The sequence below is a fragment of the Bos indicus genome, chromosome 16 (genome assembly GCF_029378745.1).
Source record: "Bos indicus isolate NIAB-ARS_2022 breed Sahiwal x Tharparkar chromosome 16, NIAB-ARS_B.indTharparkar_mat_pri_1.0, whole genome shotgun sequence".
NCBI classification, from domain to species: Eukaryota; Metazoa; Chordata; class Mammalia; order Artiodactyla; family Bovidae; genus Bos; species Bos indicus.
The window spans coordinates 24,901,118-24,926,744 of record NC_091775.1 but is presented as its reverse complement, the minus strand read 5'-3'; the positions used below and the strand labels follow the sequence as shown (position 1 = coordinate 24,926,744).

General features: G+C 42.6%; 1 protein-coding gene across 7 annotated transcripts in view; it reads right to left on the bottom strand.

Annotated features, from left to right (window-relative positions):
* MARK1 (microtubule affinity regulating kinase 1) overlaps nt 1–2,514 on the bottom strand; it is a 139,728-nt gene extending 137,214 nt beyond the window's left edge. For 4 of the 7 annotated variants that reach the window (XM_070767969.1, XM_070767971.1, XM_070767970.1 and 1 more), the window contains exon 1: nt 2,178–2,367. In XM_070767969.1, the coding sequence (XP_070624070.1) occupies nt 2,178–2,228 (51 nt within the window). In that variant the 5' untranslated portion in view covers nt 2,229–2,367. Of the gene's footprint in view, nt 1–2,177 lie in introns of all 7 variants that reach the window. The other 3 variants (XR_011560749.1, XM_070767973.1, XR_011560748.1) reach the window with 2 other exon arrangements.
* Nucleotides 2,515–25,627: the final 23,113 nt, after the last annotated feature.

Here is a 25,627-nt window from a genome sequence, read left to right as displayed (position 1 = left end):
AGGGGAGAGGCCTTGTCTTAAATGTTAATACTACCTCCGCATCCCTTGTAGCTCAAAAACAAAACTGAGTGCATACTTGCTGATAAATTAACAGCTATAGTACAACAGATACTTTCCATGGCAATCAGGAGAAAGTCAGGATGTGGGTAAAGGCAGCCTAAGAGAGTAGAGTTACGCCCAATGGAACCAATAACAAGGGACAAGATCATAAAAGCAACTTAGAAAAACCATGTCCAGAAACAGAGCAGATGAGTTTACATAGCATATTCACTTTCAGAAGCAAAATGTAGTACACTGCTACTGCTTAACTGAACTCCCCCCTTTCTCTGGTTTACATGTGATGCTGCATTTTGTACTATTCCCTGACAGATATTTGTATAATGCTATCTCATGTCTGTATAAAGCAGACACCAGACTCTGGAAGAAGCTGTTCTAGTCACAGTCCAAAAGAAAATAAGAACAATGTATTTTTCCACCTATCTCAGGTTAAAAACACAGTGTTTTGCTCATAAAAGCAAAGGTCATCATTTGCCTACTTTTCATTCATACTGAATGACACTGTTTTTTGAAGATTTTCTATTAGAAAAATCCTGTACCACCTTGGCTTTAAAACCAGCTTTAACCCAATTTTAGGTCTTTTCCTGTCATCTTCTTCAATCTCCCAACCAAAATTATGTATCAATTATATTTTTAAAAACAGGCTTTTAAAAAACAGTTATGTTGTAAACTAAGTTATAATTTACGGTGTCAGCAGCTTTGCACTGTATCTTTACCATTTGAAATGCAGGACACTAAACAGCACATAAGCATACTCTGAAATTTCCTGGATCTTCGACAGTCTCTTACCAGAATTTCGTCTCCCTTCTATCAAGTTTCTGCGTTCCTCTACGCTCCAAGATTAAATAAATTGTTTATACACCTCCCTCCAACACTCTAGCGGTGAGTTTGTATGTTTTCTCTCTTGCATCTTTTGTCTAAGAATGCCAAAGCCCTTCATTATTTTATTTTACCAACCCTATGAAGCCTCTCCAACTAAGAGCTGGAGAGTCATGGAGTTGACTTGACAGAGATTGGACAGCAGGCCAAAACTTAGTACCCCTCTAAGGGGTACTCAAAACCGGTCAGAAACATCAGCCAAGGCCCTCTTTACAGGTCATGAGGGCTTTAAACAAACAAAAGAAAAAAAATTATTTTTTTTAAACCCTTTGCCACAAAGGAACTCATGCATTCACATACAATTGTACTTTTCAGAACATGGAAATACAACTGATTTGGTTCTTTCGGTTTTCAGAAGTTTAAACACTGGGGACAACGGCAGCGAGATGAAAACTCCCGAGGGCAATTTGATCAAAGGCACAGAAAATCCTTCCCTCAAAGAAATGCACCTTGTGACACTCCAAGGAGGAGGAGAGGTATTTAAAGTAAAACCTGCCCTGAATTATTACCACTGACTTGAGGAAGAGAAGTAAAAAGCCATTGGCTTCACTGGGCTTTTAAACATTGTGCCGTCACCCTGGGACCACAGAAGCGGGTGGTGAAATTCTTCCACTCATTTCTATGGAAGAGTATCATACAGCAGTATAAACTCACACCCCAACACACACACACACACACACACATCCGTCTCTACTCCCCTTCTCGTCCCTTCCATTCCCGACCGTTCCCCTTTGGTGCCCAAGACCCAACTGTGGACCTAATGTGATAAAAAGCAAAGTCATGGGCAATGCAGGGGGGTGGGGTGCAAAGGACCGAAAGAGCCAGAGAAGCAAGGGGAGAAGAGGCAGTCGGCCGGCTCGTCTGTGATCATAAAGCAAACATTCGGGTGGGGAATACGGAATGCCGAGTGGAAATAAAGCCCGCCGGGATGCCCACTCTGCCATCTCCTTGTGCCTCTCTGCCCTCCATCACCCCCATCCTTCTCCCGGAGGATCACCTCCGCGGGGAGGGCGCCACCGACGGCGCCCCCCAACCCTCACCCTTCAGAGCAAAGCAGCGAAATGGGGCTGGAAAGGAGGACAGGGGCTGAGCCGGGGGGCGAGGGTCACGCCGGGCTCCGGGTGGAGACCCTGCGGCGGGTGGCCGCCCTGAGGACCCCGGGCGGCCCACGCGGAAGGTGAGGCGGCGGTCGGGGGGCAGCGCCCGGCCCCACCGCTGCCGGGGAGGCTCCGGCTACTCACGTTCTCCGTGTCCCGCTCGTTCACCGTCGGCAATGGCGTCCGGGCCGACATTTTGTGCGGGCGGCGGGGTCGGGCCGGGGTCTCGCGGGCCGGGCCGGGCCCGGGCTTGCTGCGGGCCCCGGGGGCGAGAGGCAGGGGTTGCGGCCGCTTTGCGCGAAGCCGGGGCCGGGCCGGGGAGAGCGGCTCCCGCAGGCCGCGGGCGGTGCAACAAGCGGCCGCGGCGGGGGAACGGGGGGGACAGAGGACGCGGAGGAAGAGGAGGGGGAGCCGTTTCCCGCGGCGGCGCCGCCGGGGGGACGCGGGCCGGGGCGAGGGAGGGCTCCGGGCGAGGGCGGTTGCCCGGCGCGGGCCGGGCGGCGAGGCCGGCGGGACGCGACGCCGAGGCTGGGAGGCGGGGCGGGAGCCGGAGAGGGGCGGTGAGGGGGGGGGCGGGGTCCGGGCCCCGCTAGGCTCTCCGGGCCATGGCCGAAGGCGAAGCGGCGCCGCAAATCACTGCCTGGCTCGTCCCGCCGAGCGCGGCCGGGAGCCGGGAGCCGCGGCCCTGACAGCACCGCCCGCGCCGCGCCCCCACGCCCCGCCTCAGGTGAGCGGCGCCGCCCGGCCGAGCCGCAGCCACGCGCCCGGGGCCCAGCGCGGCGGCGCCCCCGCGCCCCCGGCGCGTCAGCCCAGACTCAGAGTCCCGCGCGGTCTCCGCCGCCGCCGCCGCCGCCGCCGCGCCTGAACCGGGAGGTGCGGCCCGAGCCGGCTGCGCGAGGAGCGGCGGGCGCGGCACGCTGCGCCCAGAGGCACTTGGCGGCCGCCGCCGGGTGGGCGGGCGCCAGCCGAGGGGGGCCTCTCCATTCATTCCCTCATTAGGGATGCGAGGCCGCCTCCTCCTCCTCCTTCCGCGCTCCATCGCCCGTCTGTCCCCGTGTTTATTTTTGTTTCTCGCCCCCACCCGCGGAGTACGGTAGTCTTTCAGAGCTTCTGGTGGATTTAATTTTTGATTAGTGTTTGGGTTTTGCCGGGGCGGAGGGGGTGGGGAGGTGAGAGGGCGCTGATGCAATTGAGTGGTCCTTTTTTGTCCGTTTCATTGCGGGGGTGGGGGGAGAATGGGCATGATCCTACGCTGGATCCTATCTGCTATCTCGGGACTTCTCCTATTCTTAAATTCATCGCCTCCTTCGCCGTTCTCCAGCTTTCTCGGTTTCTGTCCTCCCCCCAGCCCTCTCGGTCCCCCTCTCCCGGGAGCCGTTGGGTTCAGGGTCACCCTAATAGTTGGGAAGAGGGCATAAAAGCTCCCCTAAAAGCGCCAGCAGCCTCGGAGGCGGTGCTGCGGACTCTGTGCGATGGGCTCCGGCCAGACGGCTCGCCGATGTGCCGGGACAGGATGGCCTCCTAGGGAACTCGGCCGGCGGAAGAGATCGCCAGGCGCCCACCGCGGCACCCCCGGAGTGGCTGAGACCCGGGAGTCAGGACGTCTACTCTGGCTGATCGTCACTTCCTGGGACGCAAGGAAGTGTCACTTAGGCGAGCTTGTTTAGGGAGGGCGGAGAGCTGGCTCTGATTTGTCCTGTCCTACCTCCTCCAGGTGGTTTTATCACCCTGCCACCCACCTGCCACGTCTTACATCCTGCAGACCCACCTCTGTAACGCGTTACCCAGGGCCCATTAGCCCCTAAAAAGCAATGCTGCTTCTATCTAATTTGAAAGCTTACATTTTGCACACTCAGCCTCTAGGACAAAAACCATACCATTTCCCTATTCCTCGTCTTTCCAGTATGTCTTTTTCACATTCTTTCATGACTGGAAGATAAAAGGAGCAGGAGATAGAAGGGGATAAATCCAGTTTTTTGAGCTACTTTCTCAAACCCAATGGGAATCTTAAGATGATGGGAAATCCCTCCTTTCTCCTGAAGTTCATCCATTTGCACCAGATGGTTTTTACCCTGACTCATTAAAGGTTGTTTCTGAAAACTTAACACTTGACCCTTAAAACATGGTACAAAAGACTTAAAAATGCCAGGCACGGAGGTCCTCTGAGGAAAAAAATCTCACCCAGCATATAAATTTGCTTCTAGACCATCAACTATGTATTTGTTTCTTTAACATTTTATTTGTAGACACATCTCAATTTCACAAAGCCAGTAAAAAAGTCACAAGATCCCTTAGGTGTTCATCACCATTCCTCAAACAGAATTCAGGCTTCAGAACTACAAGGCTGCATACTAAAAAATGGTGTACAATTGGGAATGCCAAGCTTTCTCAGTCCTTCTGCAGAGGTCCTGAATCATCAAGATGTACTGAAGTTGCCAAGATAGAAGCTTGTACTTTTCTGATCAACTACAGCCACTGCTACAATCCACGATGCAGCCACTCAAGAGTACCTTATGTGGCAATAGTACCCTGTTACTGCTACTGCTAAGTCACTTCAGTCGTGTCCGACTCTGTGCAACCCCATAGACCTGTTAACCTGAGAGGAAACAAGCATCTGTGAAAGTGTATTCAACCCCATTGGATTATGAATCAGTCCTTGAACTGGTAGCTTGGATGTTGTTTTTTCAGTGTCCACTCACATGTTATCTATCCGTGTGGTGACCCAGTCAGGCATATTTCTTCCCATTTTACAAAATTCCACTCAACTGGCTTATTCAAAATCATGGATGCACCAGGTTAATGGTGTACAGAAAAAAAGATAACTGGAATATATGGTACAGTCCAATCTTGCAGTGGTCATAAGATCAACAGCCCTCCCCTGACCCTATAAGGTCATTATACATCTGAGATATGATACGTCTGGCCTAATAGCTTCTAAAATTTTGACGTACACATTCAAAGTCTTGGGTAATATTCCATTGTATGTATATGCTACATCTTCCTTCCAATGGACTATTACTCAGCCATAAAAAGGAATGAGATTGAGCCATTCATAGAGACATGGATGGACCTGGAGTCTGTCATACAGAGTGAAGTAAGTCAGAAAGAGAAAAACAAATATCGTTTATTAATGAATGCATGTGTAATCTGGGAAAATGGTGCAGATGAACCTAGGCGCAGGAATGGAGATGCAGATGTGGAGAGCGGATGTGTGAACAAGGGTGGGAGGATGAATTGGGAGACTGGGATGGACATATGTGCACTTCTTGTGTGCTGCTTAGTGGGAACGTGCTGTATGGTGCAGGGAACTCAGCTTGGTGCTGTGTAATGACCTAGGTGGGTGGGGTGGAGAGAGGGAGGTTCAAGAGGAAAGGGATATATGTATATATGTGGCTGATTCACTTCATTGTACAGCAGAAATTAACACAACAGTGTAAACAACTCTACTTCAATAAAAAATTTTTTTACATTAAAAAACTGTTTTAAAAGTCTTCAGTAAATCCCTTAGCTATATTTGCTACACTGTGCTCACATGTTGAAACTTACTGAATATTACATACTATAATGAGGGATACTTATTTTTTTAATCAACCCATAAAGGTGGCTGTATAGCAGTGGAACTACTTTCAAAGACAGTTGTTACTAGATGGATAACTCCAATCCGTAATTATGGTTAACAAAATAGACTAGAAACAATTCTATCCAAAAATGGCATTCAAACAATCCTATTCATACCCACAGTTTTAGGCTTGGTACATAAATTTCACTTTACTAGGGTTAGAAAAAAGTCATTGTGTCTTTTAAAAGACATCACTTTCCTGACAAAAGTCTGTATAGTCAAAGCTATGGTTTTTCCAATAGTCATGTACAGATGTGAGAGTTGGACCATCAAGAAAGCTGAGCACCATAGAACTGATGTTTTTGAACTGTGGTGTTGGATAAGACTCTTGAGAGTCCCTTGGACTGCAAGGAGATCAAACCAGTCAATCCTAAAGGAAATCAGTCCTGAATATTCATTGAAAGAACTGATGCTGAAGCTGAAGCTCCAATACTTTGGCCACCTGATGCAAAGCACTGACTCATTGGAAAAGACCCTGATGCTGGGAAAGACTGAAGGCAGGAGGAGAGGGGATGACAGAGGATGAGATGGTTGGATGACATCACTAACTCAATGGACATGAGTTTGAGGAAACTCCCAGTGATAGTGTTGGACAGAGAAGCCTGGTGTGCTGCAGTCCATGGGGTCACAAAGAGTTGGTCATGACTTAGTGACTGAAAAACAACTACAAAATTGAGTGTATACTACAATGTGAGCTCACCCCTCCTTAAAATGGCATGAGGCAGTACTGTGATTGAATGAAAACTCTTTAGCCATAGTCCTTAATAGTGAGACTGCTCATAAGCAAATTTTTGTGTGTCACATGTATAGCTTCTTGTGCTAGTGACTATGAAGAAATAACCAAAGGAATATCTTAAGGCTTTTAGTAATTTTCCTTAGGATTATTAACTAAATGGGGCATGTTTAATGTAGAGATTTCTAACCTCTAAGGTGTTAGGATAATACAGGTTTCAGAAAAAAATTGGAACAATGCAAAGACAGAAGAAAAATTTAAAATATATATGAGGTGCTAAACCCACACTGAAATGTGCTGAATGAGCACTGTCTTCCAGCAGCTCTATGGAGCAGAATTCTCTAGAACTACATTGTTGTATACAGCAGGTACTAACTACAGGCAGCTACTGAGCTCTTGACTGGTTGCTCCTGTGACTGAGGAACTAACTTTTTCATTTGATATCACTTCAAATCATTTGAAAACTGATATTTGAATCAGTTATTGGAACATTTTAAATTATGTTGGGTAAAACTTGGGTAAATGAATCTATCTTTGCAACTATAGATATTCTTAAATCTAAATACATATTTAGATAAATTTAGAAAATTTATCATCTGGATTGAGATGTGCTTGAATATAAAATGCATGCTGATTTTTAAATACTTAGGGAAAAAGTGTAAGGTATCACTTTAATAGATTTTATATTGATTATATATCAAAACCATAATATATTGACATGGCTTAAATAAAATACATTATTAAAATTAATTTCAGCTGTTTCTTTTTACTTTTTCAAACGTGGATACTGAAAAACATAAAATTATGTATGTGACTTAAATCATATTGGTCAGCATTTCTCCATAAAGTAAAAAATGAGAATAAAGAGATTTAATTGCTGAAGAATCAAAGGCCTTGATTAGAAGTTGTTAATAATTTGTTCTTTGACTCAACAAACACTTACTAAGTGCTGCTCTACCACATGCCAAGCACTGAACTGCTCAAAGGATGTATTCTTCAACTAATAGTTACTGGCAGTTAGCATTATAATATTCTTTTTACAGAGCTAAATAAAAAACATGGTGAATTCATACAAATGTTCACAGATAATAGTCATTTATGACCAATTTATCAAATGTGACAGATTCAGCAGAACTTATAACAAATTCAGAAAACTGTACATTTTTTATCATGTGCTTTAAATGTATCCAGTGTCTGATAGACTTGACCAATCAATCAGTAACTGTTTGTTGAGGGCATACTTTGTTTCAATAGGCTACAAAGCTGTCTCCAATCTCTCATTTAACCCACAACAAGAAAACTACAAGATGGGAGGTTTTGTAAAGCACCCAAGAGTTATCCCAGCTAAAGAGAAACATGGTTAGTTCCTTTCATAAAATAAACTGGATCCTGATTGCTCTCCTATGGTTAACAAAGTAAGTTTTTATTGCATGTCAACAATCAGGACTCAAAATGGTGAATCACTGAAATGGAAAAGGGTCTCAAAAGATATATTTTATCTTATAAACTGTCTTTGTTATTTAGGTTGGGCCACTCTGCACATTGCAAACACAATTACTGTCAAGGTGACATTTACTCTCCTTCCGCTCCCCACAAGGACTCTAGGCTCAGCAATATTTCACTGTTTGGAATTCCCCACATGTGGCATATTGCTTTATTCCTCTGCACCTTTGTCATCTGTTCTCGCTTTTTGGAATATTCTCCCCTCTTTTCTGCCTGATGGAATTCAAGTTGAATTTTAAAAACCATCTTTTGGAAGGCTTCCCTGACATACTTACTCCTCCCCATACCACAGAGTTAATTAATCTCCCCCAGGCCCACTATCTCCGGGCTTTCCTGGTGGCTCAGATGGTAAAGAATCTGCCTACAATGCAGGAGACTTGGGCTTGATCCCTGGGTCAGGAAGATCCCCTGGAGAAGGGAATGGCAACCCACTCCAGTATTCTTGCCTGGAGAATCCCATGGACAGAGGAGCCTGGCAGCCTACAGTCCATGGGATCGCAATGAGTCAGACATGACCAAGTGTCACCCACTGTCTATACCTTGCCCAGTCTTCTACTGTTGGTCCGTTTGAGCTGTGTGTACCTGACTGGTCCCCCAACCAACTGTGAGCTGAGTCAAGGAGGGGAAAATGTCCTATTTAACTTTTCACCCAACGCCTAGCAGCAGTACCTAGAAATTAGTAGATACTCAATTTCCTAAATGACTTTTACTGAGTTGTCTCCTGTTGTAAATTTTCCAGAACTTCCACATTCTTCTGAGTTTCTTTTTTTTTTTTAATTTTGTTTTATTTTTAAACTGTACAATATTGTATTGGTTTTGCCAAACATCAAAATGAATCCGCCACAGATATACATGTATTACATGGAAATTGAAAAGATGTTACAGCAGAATGGTTCAAGTTTACAACCAGGGACTTCAGGGATACCCAAGAGTTCACACAGTATACAAAATATCTTCCTAAATAAATGTTACTGATTGCGTAGCAAAGAGACTGTTCTATCTCCTGTAGAGCAGTTGCTTAAAGCAGTGCTGCTAATTTTACTATTTTGTGATTTTACTGTAATCATTCATTTTTATCCATACAGAAGAGTTGCTGCTCACTGATATTTCAATAAAACAGTCTTTTAAATGAGTATCTTCATAAACCAAGGTGTACTAACAGTAAGTCTTAGGAGGAAGTACTTAAAGGTAGGCTGAAAAATTAAAAGTGGAATAACACAATGACAGAGTGCTGAAAGCAATAAAGCTGGCAAATCAACTCCAGGGAGGAGTCATCAGCGATCAGGTGGCTCTTTCTAAGCAAAAACAGCAGACTGAGCACCACAGCATCACTTGGCAGTGCAAACTGGAAGAGCGAAATGACTACTGGAGATGAGTGATGCAAGAGTCTTTAGCATCATCAAAAAAAAAAAACAAAAAAAAAAAAAACATGAAAATCAGCCTTAATAGCATCATCTTCAAGTCAAGGGACATTGGTTATGTATAGACTCATACAAGTGTGGATACACCCAAACTGTTGTACTTTTCAAACTGTAGTTTTGTAATGTCACATAGGAAGCTAAACAATCTTTCAAAGTCTTAAGGTAGCCACCCAAAAACAAGAGTTTGGTCATCTTTCACTTGGCCTTTACAACTACAAACTGACACATAATGTAATTCAACATCCATTTAAGCAACCTGTAATTTGATTAGCTGACTTCATGGATAGTACACTGGATGAATGGTTCCTTTAAATTCTTATACTTATTTTCTGAGTATAAAAATATCAGTTCTGTAGCTTCTTTCCATAAACTCTACTTAATTTACTCAATCCCTTCCAACTGTTTTTGCCATATTAAATGTTACATTACTTACACTTTGATGATTTTCTTTCCTTCCTACTTAAATATGGACACCACTTGTTATTTCGCTTTTCTTTCATTCATTCATTCATTCATTCATTAAAAAATACTGAGCCCCGCTAATGCCAGGCACTATATCAAGCTCTTCAGAAAGAGCAGTAGATAAAATACACAAAAGACCCCATCCACAGGAAGTTAACATCTGGCTAGGCACTTTCAGTGTCTACACAGTTCAAAAGCAGAGGCTTCCATAAACAAATAACATTTTCTGAAACTATGCATTGGTTGTTTTGCGCTTTTAACAAACATAAGCTCCCAGGTCTAATTTATTTTTTTAAGTAATGAATTTCAGTAGTTAGATCTTTTCTTCAATCCAAAGGTAATTGCTTTCTCTCTTAATACTTTGGCCTTTCTCCAGTAAGCTTTTGTATAAACGGCTTCAACTGGTTCCACGAGTAGCGTGGGTACTTTAAAATCATAATAAAGATGCCTTCATGACCAGGTGGCTTGTATTTGATCTACATTTTGTAATGTTATCCTTTATTATCTTGACACCAGCATGTTTACCACATTTCATCATTAGGGACTGCTTTATCTTCAATCACTGGTAGTTCGTTTTTTTCCTTTTTCTATTAGCCCCAGATAAAGTGTCAGTATTTTAGTTCAGCAAGAATCATATAATAGACAGGAATCTGCATTTATAACCATTTTAGCAGAATTTTTTTCAGATAAAGAAATGGTTTTGGAAATCTCCTGTCAGTCCTAAGAAATAAAGCCCCACTACTCATTTTAATGAAACATTCTATTTTCCTATGCAGTTCTTACAGTAATGATGATAAGGAGGCTCTGTGGGCGTTTTTTTCCAGCGCCTAGAATATGGGGATAACTCAACAGTGATTGGAGAAATGAATCATCAGTTTTATAACTTCTCTGAATTTAAACATATGTTTTCAGATCCTAGATTTCTTTCAGACAACCTTGGTATATTGCCACTCATACACGAAGGAACCAGTTTAGGTTTCCCTCAATCTTTTCAAACTATCTCTTCATAGTCACCCCTTAGACCCTTCCATCGCTTAATAGGTCAGTTGCCAAGGATCCAGATGAAATTTTACCACTCTTTGCCAGTATCTTTCTTTTCTAGTTCTAAAACAAGTATCCGAATTCTTAAAGTTAGAAATGCCTCTTTTTAAAGGCATCACAGCCATGAAATATGCATCTTAGAAGACTACCATGGCTAGAATCCAAGTTTACTTTTATGTGAAAAAAATGTATTTCTTTTGTAATATTTTCAGTCATTCTTGCTGCCTTCTTATCTCATATTAAATCTTAATTCCACCTTAACACCATGCTACAAATCCATTGCACGTTTCTGAGTGTTTAATGTCTACTATGTGCTCTGTGCTATACATGCTAAGAGGAGATATACCAAAGTCTGACACTGACATGTTAAAAATAATTTTTACATGAATATAGCAAGGCTTACGTAGCATAAGTAGAGTTGATAATTCCAAGTGGTCACTCTGAAGAAGTCTGTAGTGCTGTGATGTCACACATTAGGAACCCCTCTTTTGTAATTGCCTCTGGAGCCTGTGACACAAGCTATTGTGTATTCTCAGTGGTTGTAAGTCGTCGTCTTTCAAGGGTTTATTTTAATGAAGAGTCATTCAGAACAAACTCCATGGCATAGTATGGGTGATTCAATTGGATAATCTCACATTTGATCAAACATTAGAAATGTAATGTTTGCAAAATATTTCTTGTAGTCTTCAAGCTGGATCATGTTTTAAAGAAGTGTTGAAAGCGTTGAAAGATAACAGCCTCTTTGGAATAAGTATAGAAGCTTTAAAAGTGACTATTTTAAGACATGTTCTCATTGTTTTATCATTGTTTTCAGAATCACTTCTGCTTGTGGTTAAGTGGCTCATAAAGTTAAGGAACATGAACACTTGATAGAATGACGTGAGAAGTTGAATAACAAATACAGTGTTAATTGCTAAGTGCCCAATGGGTACGAGAGGCAGTGTTTACAGATGGCCAAGAAACATATGAAAAGGTACTCAGCACCACTAACCATCAGAGAAATGCACATCAAAATCACAAGATATCAGCTCACACCTGTTAGGATGATCAAAATTATCAAAAGACAAGAAATCACAAGTGCTGGTGAGGATATGGAGAAGAGGAAACCCTGTGCACTGTTGGTGAAAATGTAAATTTGGTGACTATTATGGAAAACAGTATGGAGATACCCCATAAAATCAAAAACAGAACTACTGCATGATCCAGCAATTTCACTTCTGTATGTATATCAGGAGAAAGTGAAAACACTAATTGACATATATATATATATATATATATGTGTGTGTGTGTGTGTATATATATATAATACACTGAAGTGAAGTGAATTTGCTCAGTCGTGTCCGACTCTGCGACCCTGTGGACTGTAGCTTACCAGGCTCCTCAGTCTATGGAATTTTCCAGGCAAGAGTACTAGAGTGGGTTGCCATTTCCTTCTCCAGGAGATCTTCCCAACCCAGGGATCGAACCCAGGTGTCCCACATTGCAGGCAGATGATTTACCGTCTGAGCCACCAGGGAAGCCAATATAATACACCGCTGCTGCTACTGCTGTTGCTAAGTCACTTCAGTCGTGTCTGACTCTGTGCGACCCCATAGACGGTAGACCACCAGGCTCCTCTGTCCTTGGGATTCTCCAGGCAAGAACACTGGAATGGGTTGCCATTTCCTTCTCCAATGCATGAAAGTGAGAAGTGAAAGTGAAGTCGCTCAGTAGTGTTAGACTCCTAGCGACCCCATGGACTGCAGCCCACCAGGCTCCTCTGTCCATGGGATTTTCCAGGCAAGAGTACTGGAGTGGGGTGCCATTGCCTTCTCCGAATATAATACACTACCATGTGTAAAATAGATAGATTATGGAAGCTGCTATAAAGCACAGGAAGCTCAGCTTAGTGCTCTGTGATGACCTAGAGGGGTGGGGTGGGTTGGGAGGGAGGTCCAAAAGAGAAGGGATATATGTATACATATAGCTGATTTACTTAATTGTATAGCAGAAACTAATACAACATTGTAAAGCAATTATATTTGAATAAAAATTATATGTACCCCCATATTTATTGCAGCAGTATTTACAATAGCCAAAACATGAAAACAATCTAAGTGTCCACCAATGGATGAATGGATAAAGAAACTGTGGGAATATATATATATATAATGCAATATTATCTAGCCATTAAAAAGAATGGAAACTTGCCATTTGCAATAACATGAACGGACCTTGAGGGCATTATGTTACGTGAAAAAAGTCAGACAGAGAAAGACAAATACCATATGATCTCACTTACATGTGAAATCTTAAAAAAGAAAAAACTTCACATACACAGAGAACAGATTGATTGTTGCCAGAGGCGAGGGGTGACAGAGGGCAAAGTAGATAAAAGTGGTCAAAAGTTACAAACTCCCAGCTAAAACTAAATAAGTCATGGGAAAGTAAGTACAGCATGGTGACTGTAGTCAATAACACTACATTAATAATATGATAATCACATATATCCTAGTTACTAAGAGAGTAGATCTTAAAAATTTTTTGTAACTCTGTAAAGTGATAGATGTTAATGAGATTTATTGTGGTTATCATTTCCCAATGTATACAAATATTGTATTATTATGGTATATACCTGAAACTAATATTATATGTCAACTATATCTCAATAAAAATAGAATAAGCCAATGTTTTTGTGTATTTTCTAAACTTGTTTCTTTGCGTTATCTCATGTAATCCACACTGAAAGTCTGATAAGCAGACAAAAATTCTTAGTTTATTCCCCAAAGGAGAAACCAAGTCTCCAAAGGTGAAATGACTGCCTGGTAGCACACATTTCACAACAAACATCTGAAAACCTGGATCCTCCAGCCCCAAATCAAGGCCTCTTTTCATTCATTTCTGAGTCTCTTGCTTGTATACCCAGGCATCTTCCTGAGGATTGCTGACTCCCACACCCATCTCCCTCATTTCCCTTCCATTATACTCACCCTAAAAACCACTGTTAGCCTTCTGAAAATGAGAACATCAGTGCAGCTGAGACATGGAGGTGAGTGTTAGGGACAGGAATATATGTGAATAGCTGAGTTTACCTTCTTACACATAAAGTAAAAGCAAGTCTGGCCCTACAGGCAGGATCCAGGCCAAAACTATATTATGTAGCTTCTTTGATGTTCTTATATGGACATCAGATTAGAATGAAAACCAAGAGCAAACAAGAATTAGGAAAGAAGTAATGAAAAGATGTAACTTACAGCCTGGAGAGTATGTGTGTGTGTATAAGGGGGTGTGATTATGGAAAGGACAGTTCAGTTCGGTTCAGTCTCTCAATCAGGTCCAGCTCTTTGCGACCCCATGGACTGCAGCACATATATCCTAGTTACAGGCTTCACTGTCCATCACCAACTCCCAGAACCTCCTCAAACTCATCTCCATCGAGTCGGCGATGCCATCCAATCATCTCATCTTCTGTTGTCCCCTTCTCCTCCTGCCTTCAATCTTTTTCAGCATCAGGGTCTTTTCTAATGAGTCAGCTCTTCACATCAGATGGCCAAAGTATTGGAGTTTCAGCTTCAGCATCAGTCCTTCCAATAAATATTCAGGAGTAATTTCCATTGGTCTTCCCTTGTGGCTCAGTTGGTAAAGAATCCACCTGCACTCAGGATACCTGGGTTTGATCCCTGGGTTGGGAAGATCCCTTGGAGAAGGGAAAGGCTACCCAATTCAGTATTCTGGCCCGGAGAATTCCATGGACTGTATAGGCCAAGGGATCACAAAGAGTCAAACACAACTGAGTGACTTTCACTCACTCCTTCAGGATTGGCTATTTTTATCTCCTTGCAGTCCAAGGGACTCTCAAGAGTCTTCTCCAACACCACAGTTCAAAAGCATCAATTCTTCGTCATTCAGCTTTCTATATAGTCCAACTCTCACATCCATACATGACCACTGGAAAAACCATAGCCTTGACTAGACAGACTTTTGTCAGCAAAGTAATATCTCTGCTTTGTAATATGCTGTCTAGGTTGGTCATAGCTTTTCTTCCAAGGAGCATGCATCTTTTAATTTCATGGCTGCAGTCACCATCTGCAGTGATTTTGGAGTCCAAGAAAATAAAGTCTGTCATTCTTTCCTCATCTATTTGCCATGAAGTGATGGGATGGGAGGCCATGATCTTAGTTTTTTAATGTTGAATTTTAAGCCTATGTGTAGAGATGGAGAAAGAGGAGTTGCCTGGATGAGGGTTGTGAGAGAGCTTGTGGACTAATTATATAGTTAAAGGCATTAGATTTTTTTAAAATTTTATTTTATCTCAGAGTATACTTGATTTACAATATTGTGTTAGTTTCAGGTGTACAGTAAAGTGATTCAGTTATACGAACCCAAGTGTTCTGCGTTGCAGGCAGATTCTTTACTGTCTGAACCACCAGGGAAGCTGTATACATATACATATAACCATTCTTTTTCAGATTCTTTTCCCATAGGTTATTACAGAATATCAAGTACAGTTCCCTGTGCTATACAGTAGGTCTTTGTTGATTATCTTGTTGATTTATCTATTTTATACATAGCAGTCTATATACAATAGTATGTGCTGTGCTGTGCTTAGTCACTCAGTCATGTCTAACTCTGCAACCCCATGGGTTGTAGCCTGCCAGGCTCCTCTGTCCATGGGGATTCTCCAGGAAAGAATACTGGAATGTGTTGCCGTGTCCTCCTCCAGGGGATTTTCCCAACCTAGGAATCAAACCAGGTCTCCTGCATTGCAGGTGGATTCTTTACCAGCTGAGCTACCAGGGAAACCCAGTGGTGTGTATATGTTAATCCCAAACTCCTAATTTATCCTCCCCCACCATCTTTCTGCTTTGGTAACTGTAAGTTTATTTTCAAAGCCTGTGAGATCTTTACTGTCAGTGGGAGTAGGCAACTATCAAGCGTAAATAACTCCAAGTGTATTCAATTGGTACACACTTATGAAAAGACAGGCTCCCACAGGGCAAAGGTTGTGGATATGAACTCCTGTCTAGCAGTTACAGTAGGTGGATGTTTGAGAAAATGTCTGGAACTGGTACAATGAAGAAAGGGCAGGCAGGGTGGGCTGACTCTCAGAAGACTGAGGAAACTTTCAGTCCTCTTTGTCAATTGAACTAAAAGATATAAATTGCCAGAAGTACGAATAACAATAACTTTCATGTAGACTGGGCTGGCTTTGCGGGCACACAACCCATGCAGTCACACAGGGCCCTACTCATGAGGACCTGGGCTTGAACCTGAGCTTAAGTTAATCCTTTGCTCCCACCACCTTAAAATTCTGAATAATTTTTAAATGAGGGACTTGCCCTGAGCCCACAATTCATGCAGCCAGTCCTTCTTGCCAAATTATTTTGAGGATTAAACAAATTAATACATGTAAGATACATTAAATAGTTCTAAACACCATAACTGCCTCTCAGTAATGTTATTTATTGTTTCTTCTTCCTCTTCTTTTAATTGAATGAAAGACTCTTTAAATTCTATAGTGCTTTACATTATTATCATTATTATTATTATTAATTACTATTATTAGCTATGCTCCTGGAATACGGGGAAACCAGGCAATGACCTCAGTCCAGCAAGTGTCACTAAATTCATAATCACCTTCCTCAAAGGATAAGCCATAAATGGAAGACTGGGTGTGTCCTAATGCCAGTGTCAGACTAAATGACCATCTATCCAGCCCAGGAAAGTAAATGTGGGCCATTTCTAGTAAGCAAACCACAACAGCAACAAAACAACCAGCCATCAGGAAGTGAGAGCTCCCATCGTGTGCCTTGTATACTAGAATCTGCAGAAATAGAAGGCTTCTATTATTTAACAACCTACTGAACACCCAGCAGTTTCCATTTATTGTTTTGTTTAATCTCCACAGGAGCCCTATGCGACTTGTCCAGAGTCATGCACGCCATTACAGAATATGTCAGACTCCACTGTGCCCAGATGCCAGCAGAAGGAATTGTCCCTACTTTCAAGGAGCTCATACTTGAGTCAGTTAGACCAAGACCCCTATTCTCATCTCCACTCACCCAGATCTACCACCAGGATCTGAACACACACACACGCCACAAAATGAAAAGCAATTATAAAGGAAAATAACTGCATAGGAAGATAGTATGCAAGGCACCTGTTAGGGCCATGAGGAAACAGCTAAGTGGGTCAGAGTTACATGGGGCTCATTAAAAATGTCTTTCTGGGGAGCAGAGCTTTAAGCTGCATTTTAAAAGACAAAAAGACCAATATACGAGAAGAGGTGTGAATCAGGCATTCTGTGAAGAGCAAGTGATGGGCAGCAGCACGGAGACAAGAATGAGCATGCTGGGGACAGGAGATGACGAGCAGATTTGTTGGACAGCCACAGAGTTTTCAGCAGTCCGGAAAAATCATTCATGTGCAAAAATATTTAAGGACTCAACTCTGTGTGCTTATACGTGAAAGTCAGTCTTTCCCTGAATAGAACCACGAGCTTCTACTGAGCCAGCTTTAAAATAATGCTGGGAACCATCGCTTGCTCTTTTTAATTCCTTAACAGTTTTGTCCCAGGGGGACTGTTCAATCCTCCTTGTCTTTGGGCTGCTCTGAATTCTAACAGAACTCACTCCCTTGGGTCTATTAGACCCAAAAATAGAAAAATCACAAAACTCTCTCTTTCCCTGAGTAAATACAATTTCAATTTAAAATTGAAATGTATTATTGTGTGTTTTCTGACATTCTTTCCCCAAATAAGACCACAACTATTTGTACTGCAAGACTATTTTGCAGTTCGACATGTGGAAACTCATTTCACTAAGATAGCTTCATGCATTACTGAAGAAATGTTTGCTTTGCTCTGCTGCCTGTTATTTTTATAGACCATTTCTTCGTGATAGCAAGAACTTTAAATGATAAACAATACATGAACACTGTCCTGACTCCCCAGAATCTCCTCTGGGGAAAAAGCAGGGTCTGGATGTTAAGCCATACCAGATGGATGGAATGATCGGAACTCTCGGTCTGATTTCTGGTTTCAGTGTGCCACACTGAATGTATGATCCTGTTCAGTTACACAGATAATGTAACTGTGTAGCTGTTTGTTCCCTGGGTCTCAGTTTTGCTACCTATTAAATGGAGAGAGCCATTTTCACTTCATAATAAATGCTTCTAAAATATGTCCAAAGCCCTAGTGAGGTACAGTAGAAAAATCACACACACACCCAAACATGCACACATAGGCTTTAAAGTACTGACTCCCTTCTATTTATGGTAAAAATTCAAAATCTCCATGACGTCATGTTCCCAGAATAGAGCACTCCTCATCCACCTCAGCCTCTCAGAAGACGACCAAAGTGCCACTGGAAATCATATTCACGGAGGCGAGGCCCGGTTCTGAGGGACGTGTTCACTGCTCTGGTCTTTGCATCACTCTCCTAGGCTTCTGAACTCATGTCTTATTGCTCTAGAACAGTGCTTTTCAAACGAATTACACTCAAGAGCCAGGTTTCCCTCTCCCCCCGTTGTAGCCACGCGTTCTGGAAAACAAACTCACTCAGAAGGACGATGCGGATAGTGCAGTTTATTACACCGGCGGGCCCAAAGCAGAGTCTCCTCTTGGCCAAGGACCCCGACCAGTTTTTGTGAAAACCTTATATACCCTAAGTGTAAGTGCCCAAACCCACCTCCCCCAATTCCCTGAAACTAGTCTGAACTAAGGAAAAAGAAAGATACAATCAAAGTTAACCCGTGATTCATAGGCCTTAAGCCTAGGAAGTTAACAGTGGACAATTATCAATAGGCCTGTGGTCACACCCCAATAAGCTTAACAGAATGTATGATTCTATTCGGTTACACAGATAACTAGGGTATTTTTTTAGGCAACGGAGAGCCCTGGGGTTCTTCCTTCCAGGGGCCTGGTTTTCCAGTTGGCATGTCATTTCCGTAGATACTGGGCACAGTCCGGCCCAAGATGGAATCCTGCTTTCAAGATAGGACCTGTTCTGTTTCCTCCTTCACCCCAATTTCAAATCTGTCCCAGCTGACACTTTTGTAAAAATACATGTTATTCATAGAAATACTAATATTTAAAATTAGACACACACAATAAAAGGTTAAATATTATTAGACCCCACAGACATAAAATCACTGTAAAATTCTAGATGTTTCTAAGCATTCTCAACATGTACTTAGCGTGTTACTGAGAGACAATGAACACTTCTGGATGTGGCACTGGTGAAGGGAACGACTGTGTTTTGAGGAGCACTGCTCTAAAGCACCCTCCTGAGAACTCAAATATTGCCTGCCATATCAGTAAATAAAGAGTGTTGTGGCCATCAAGCCATCACATTGCAGCTGGCCCTCTGCCCTGAGGGAACTCAGGATGGAAGCAGGATTTACCCCCCACCTGGCAGTCAGCCATGGCAGCCACCTCCCAACAGTGTACCCAGAGGAGAATCAGGATGAGAAAACACAGGATCCCGGCTGCTCCATAGCTGAGCATAGCTCATAGCTCATAGCATAGCTCATAGCATAGCTCATATGCTCCATAGCATATCAAACATATGATTTCAGTGAGTCCAGACTTTGTGTCTTCCATTATGTAGAAAAGTGCTGAATTCTTTTAACTTGAATTATCAGGTTTTATTAACAGTAATCCTTTGATGCACTGACTACCTGGTCTTTCACTGCAGAAACTTCTATATATCCTAACATCCCTCCTTGCCTCTTCAGAATAGCTTTCTCAGCATTATCTGAGATGCTGTGTCCTGGGCTTGAAGTCCTCAGAAAGTGCACCATATAGAACATAATTCTCAACTTTTAGGTTGTGCTTTTTTTTTCAGTTGGCACTCCCCAAACTCTCTTTCCTCTCCTCTCTCCTGTGCCCTCCCAGAAACTCTTCTTAACACTGAAGCATGACTATGCACAGAGGAGTTTTCAGTTAGTGCTGGGAGGTAGAGCATCTTCTCAGCTTTTGTCTCCATTTCAAGTGCAGAGATACATCTGAGTCATTCCTTAATTAAACAGCTATTACCGAGTCCAAGCTCACTCTGCTTGCTGCACGAGAGGCCAATAAATCCGAGGGGCAAAGTGTTGAGGCAAGGAATATAACATTATTCATAAAGCCAGCTGACTGAGACTAATGTCTCAAATTAACTCTCTTCCCAGGATCTGGATGCCAGGTTCTTTTATGGATCAGAGATGTGGGGAGGTGAGAAAACAAAGTAAAAACTCATTTAATCTTGCAAGTATCTCCTAGAATGGCAAGCATCATGCAAGGAATGTGTTAATTTCTTCCTTCTTGCCATCTACAGCAGAACAGGGTTCTGAACAAAGGCACTTTAGCTTAACAGTCAGGCAGAGGGGCTGGATTCTCTGAGGCAGGCCTTTATGTGTGATTATAATAACAAAAGTGGACAAAGAAAAAGATCAAGCATGGAAGAGTAAAAATTGACTCTTCCTTATTACACAGCCTTCTTGGAAAGAAAGCTAAATATTCTAGGCTTGCCCAAACAACTCCAAAGTCACATACCATTTCTGGGCTACCTTGGGGATTCCTGAGACATGCCATGAAGGTGCTTAGTCACAGTCTAAAGCTAGATCTTTCACGTCCTACTTCCTGACCCAGAGCCAGAGGGGCCCAAGAGAGTCAGGCTCTGCAGAAGTCCTCCTCCTTCCTACGCTTTGTATTAATGACCTCTGCCACCTTTGGTGGGCTTCCCTAGTGGCTCAGACGGTACAGTGTCTGCCTACAGTGTGGGAGACCTGGGTTCGATCCCTGGGGCAGGAAGATCCTCTGGAGAAGGAAATGGCAACCCACTCCAGTACTCTTGCCTGGAAAATCCCATGGATGGAGGAGCGTAGTAAGCTACAGTCCATGGGGTCGCAAAGAGTCGGACACGGCTGAGCGACTTCACTTTACTTTCACTTTCCTCATAGCTCAGTTGTTACAAAATCCACCTGCAATGCAGCAGACCCTGGTTCGATTCCTGGGTTGGGAAGATCCACTGGAGAAGGGATAGACTACCCACTTCAGTATTCTTGGGCTTCCCTTGTGGCTCAGCTGGAAAAGAATGCGCCTGCAATGCGGGAGACCTAGGTTTGATCCCTGGGTTGGGAAGACCACCTGGAGAAGGGAACAGCTACCCACTCCAGTATTCTGGCCTTTGGTAATTACCTCTTCTCCAAAAAAAAAAAAAAAAAAGATTTTTCCTATCAGCCATTCTTATCCTCTGGCAGCATTTTTCTCTAATGACCACATTCCTGTGATATCAGATAATCATAAAAAAAAAAAGAACTGCCAATGGGTATCAGTCTTTATGACTGTAAGATGAAAAGACCAAGCCCTCCCCACCATGACATCATGACAGGAGGTTGCCCACTCTTTACTCTTGCTTCTGATAGAGTTGCAATTAAATGAACGGTTGTTTATCTAGAGTTCTGAGACAGAGGAAGATCCAAAAACTCCCTGAAAAGATATGAGAAAGTATGTGTGCTTGTGACTTTTTCTATAAGATGAAGCCTTCGTGTTAATCAGATTACAAGAGTTGCATTTAAAAAAGTTAAAACCTCTAACTTAAGCAATCGTAAATGATTTTCTACAGTATTAACCTCAAGCCTTATATAATATTTCCTCTCCATCTAGACACCGTATTTTCCAAAGTACAAGTTGTGATCTGTACTATGAATCACTATGGACATTAAAAAATGAATTAAAATGAATGAAATAATCACCAGTCATAATCATCACCAGCCTCACATGTATTCAGGGTCTGTACTATTTCATGACACTTTTATCATGTATGTGTATGAGATCTTGTAAAATATATTTCTTACACGGTAGGGCCAACATGGGTTGAAAGTTGCAGATGTAGAGATTTAGTCCTCAGACTTGCATATATATAAGAATCACCTGGGCAGTGACTTAAAATGCATATTCCCAGACCCTTTCCACACAAGACCTGCTTACTAGAAATCTGCTGGTGGGCAAGCACCTCAGGTGACCTTAATAGAGGTAGGTTATGAGCTTACGGTAACTATTACAATGCTGATATGAGTTGATTGGAAATTCCTTAGGGTGATTTGTTCTATAGTTAGGTGGTTTGAAAGAAGAACCATAGTGTATATGCTGCTGCTGCTGCTGCTAAGTCGCTTCAGTCATGTCCGACTCTGTGTGACCCCATAGACGGCAGCCCACTAGGCTGCCCTGTCCCTGGGATTCTCCAGGCAAGAGCACTGGAGTGGGTTGCCATTTCCTTCTCCAATGCATGAAAGTGAAAAGTGAAAGTGAAGTCGCTCAGTCGTGTCCGACTCCTAGCGACCCCATGGACTGCAGCCTACCAGGCTCCTCTGTCCATGGGATTTTCCAGGCAAGAGTACTGGAGTGGGGTGCCATTGTATTGGGTTGCAAAAAGTTCGTTTGAGTTTTTCCATAAGATAGTATGGAAAACCTGAACGAACTTTTTGGCCAGCCCAACAGAACCACAGGCTCATTTCTGTGTCTTAGACATGTCTTAGACGTGGGGGAGGAGGGATCACAGATGATCCTTTCTGTGATCTGCAGCACCTGGGAGTGTGAGGGGAAAGCAACCTCTTGCCCCCTTGTCTCCAGGAACTTCACAGCAGCAAGATGAAAGCCCACCCCCTTGATCTGTCAGTACAAGTTCAGTAAAGCACTTGCAAGATCTAATTCTCAGAACTTCATGTGAAGTAGAAATCAAGTATGGTTAACATAGGTTTAGAGATGAAGAAATAACATGTAGAAAAACTCACTCGTAACCTCTGGGTGACTTATCTACATGCTTCCATCATTATCTCTCTGCTCCTGATTCCCCAAATGACACTCCCACCATGGTCATTCATTTCTGACCTAGCTCCAAGGAAATTTAAGTATATTTCTACTTAAAAGCCTTAATCTCAAATGGGCTTGAAACCAAAGTTTGCGTCTTTGTTCCTCAGCATGGCTTCTCTTTCAGACTTTGCATTTTGTTTCAGTACCCCATCCATCCCAAGACCTCAGGTTTCTCTCCAGCTTATTCCTACATACACCTTTCACACATAATACACATTGTTTGTATTATAATTATGCATAGGCTCCTCTATTGACCCTACTGAATTCAAGTTTCTAGAGGGCAGGAACTGTGATTTATTCTTTTATAAATGCCCTATCAGCATAAGTCCATCCTCCATTTCCATAGAGATAGAGGGTGGAGGGCACACACAGTAAGCCCTGCCTTGAGCATTTCCACCTCCTCTTCCTTGCTGCTTGTTCAGGTTGCCAAGCAAGGCTCTGGTTACCCCATTGACTGCAACAACTAAATGCTGCTTAATTCTTGAGACTTAATCCAAAAGTCACCATTTGCAATTCTTGTATTTCCATTAAGAAATATTTGCCTGGAGGGAAGATAAACTAGGAATTTGGGGTTAATATATACATACACTACTATAGAAAATAGATAAACAATAAGGATCTACTGTACAACACAGGGAACTATATTCAATATCTTGTCCTAACTTATAATGGAAAAGAACCCCCAAAAAGAATAGATATATATAGATAACTGAATCACTTTGCTGTACACTTGAAGCTAACACAGCATCATAAATTAACTATTCATCAATCTTTTTTTAAAAAGAATAGGCTGAATGACAGAGGAAAAAAGAAATATTTTCCTGGGATGGAGTTGAGATGTGTAGGACTTCTACTTACGTCATTGGATAACAAAGTAACACAATTTGAAAGTACTTAAAATTTAAGCAGGGCTTCCCTAATAGCTCAGTTGGTAAAGAATCTGCCTGCAATGCAGGAGACCCCAGTTTGATTCCTATGTTGGGAAGATCCACTGGAGAAGGAATAGGCTACCCACTCCAGTATTCTGGCCTGGAGAATTTCTTGCATGACTTTGCAGGATGTCTTGATATCTAGCAACTACTCTGATATATCAATCCGTCCACAGACTGAAGAATAGTATGTCAATCAATCACATGTTAGGTCAGGCTCTGGCACACTATTTCAAGGCGTAATTTTTCAAGATCTTAAAACCAAGTTGAGAGAATTGTCTATGAAATTAGAAACATATTGGAGGGTCCTGACATTGTATAACTGGCTATAAATTTCAGAGATAGTTACACAGTTATAAGATTAATATGTGCACGAATGACTGAAGGAAGGCTGCTTGTAGGTGGGCCTGGGATTGAATTCTGAAAGATGAAAAGAGTTTACAAAGATAGAAGGGGGAAATCACAAAGTAGAGGGCTTCCCAGGTGTCTCAGTGGTAAAGAATCTGCCTGCCAATGCAGGAGACACAAGTTCAATCTCTGGGTTGGGAAGATCTCCTGGAGGAAGAAATGGCAACCCACTCCAGAATTCTTGCCTGGAAAATCCCATGGACAGAGGAACATGGTGGACTACAGTCCATGGCGTAGCAAAGAGTTGGACATAACTGAGTGACAGAGAAAGCACACAAAAGGCATAAACAAGGTAAGCTTGAGTCCAGCACGTATGGAAGTTCAGTTCAGTTCAGTTGCTCAGTTGTGTCTTACTCTTTGCGACCCCATGGACTGCAGCATGCCAGGCTTCCCTGTCCATCACCAATTCCTGGAGTTTACTCAAACTCATGTCCATTGAGTACCATCCAACCATCTCATTCTCCGTTGTCCCCTTCTCCTCCTGCCCTTAATCTTTCCCAGCATCAGGGTCTTTTCCAATGAGTCAGCTCTTCACACCAGGTAGCCAAAGTACTGGAGTTTCGGCATCAGCATCAGTCCTTCCAATGAATATTCAGGAATGATTTCCTTTAGGATGGACTAGTTGGATCTCCTTGCAGTCCAAGGGACTCTCAAGAGTCTTCTCCAACACCACACTTCAAAAGCATTAATTCTTTGGTGCTCATCTCTCTTTATAGTCCAACTCTCACATCCATACATGACTACTGGAAAAACCATAGCTTTGACTAGACAGACTTTTGTTGGCAAAGTAATGTCTCTGCTTTTTAATACGCTGTCTGGATTGGTCATAACTTTTCTTCCAAGGAGCAAGCGTCTTTTCATTTCCTGGCTGCAGTCACCATCTACAGTGATTTTGGAGCCCCCAAAAATAAAGTCTGTCATTGTTTCCATTGTCTCCCCATCTATTTGCCATGAAGTGATGGGACCAGATGCCATGATCTTAGTTTTCTGAATGTTGAGTTTTAAGGGAGCTTTTTCACCCTCCTCTTTCACTTTCATCAAGAGGCTCTTTAGTTTTTCTTCACTTTCTGTCATAAGGGTGGTGTCATCTGCATATCTGAGGTTATTGATATTTCTTCTGGCAATCTTGATTCCAGCTTGTGCTTCATCCAGCCCAGTGTTTCTCATGATGTACTCTGCATATAAGTTAAATAAGCAGGGTGACAATATACAGCCTTGAAGTACTGCTTTCCCAATTTGGAACCAGTGCATTGTTCCATGTTCAGTTCTAACTGTTGCTTCTTGACCTGCATACAGATTTCCAGTGGTCTGGTATTCCCATCTCTTGAAGAATTTTCCACAGTTTGTTGTGATCCACACAGTCAAAAGCTTTGGTGTAGTCAATAAAGCAGAAGTAGATGTTTTTCTGGAACTCTCTTGCTTTTTCAATGATCTAACGGATGTTGGCCTTTTGATCAGATGTGTGGAAGATGAGGGGAGAAGGCAGTGGCAACCCACTCCAGTATTCTTGCCTGGAAAATCCCATGGATGGAGGAGCCTGGTAGGCTGTAGTCCATGGGGCTCTGGGAGTTAGACATAACTGAGCAACTTCACTTTCACTTTTCACTTTCATGCATTAGAGAAGGAGATATCAATCCACTCCAGT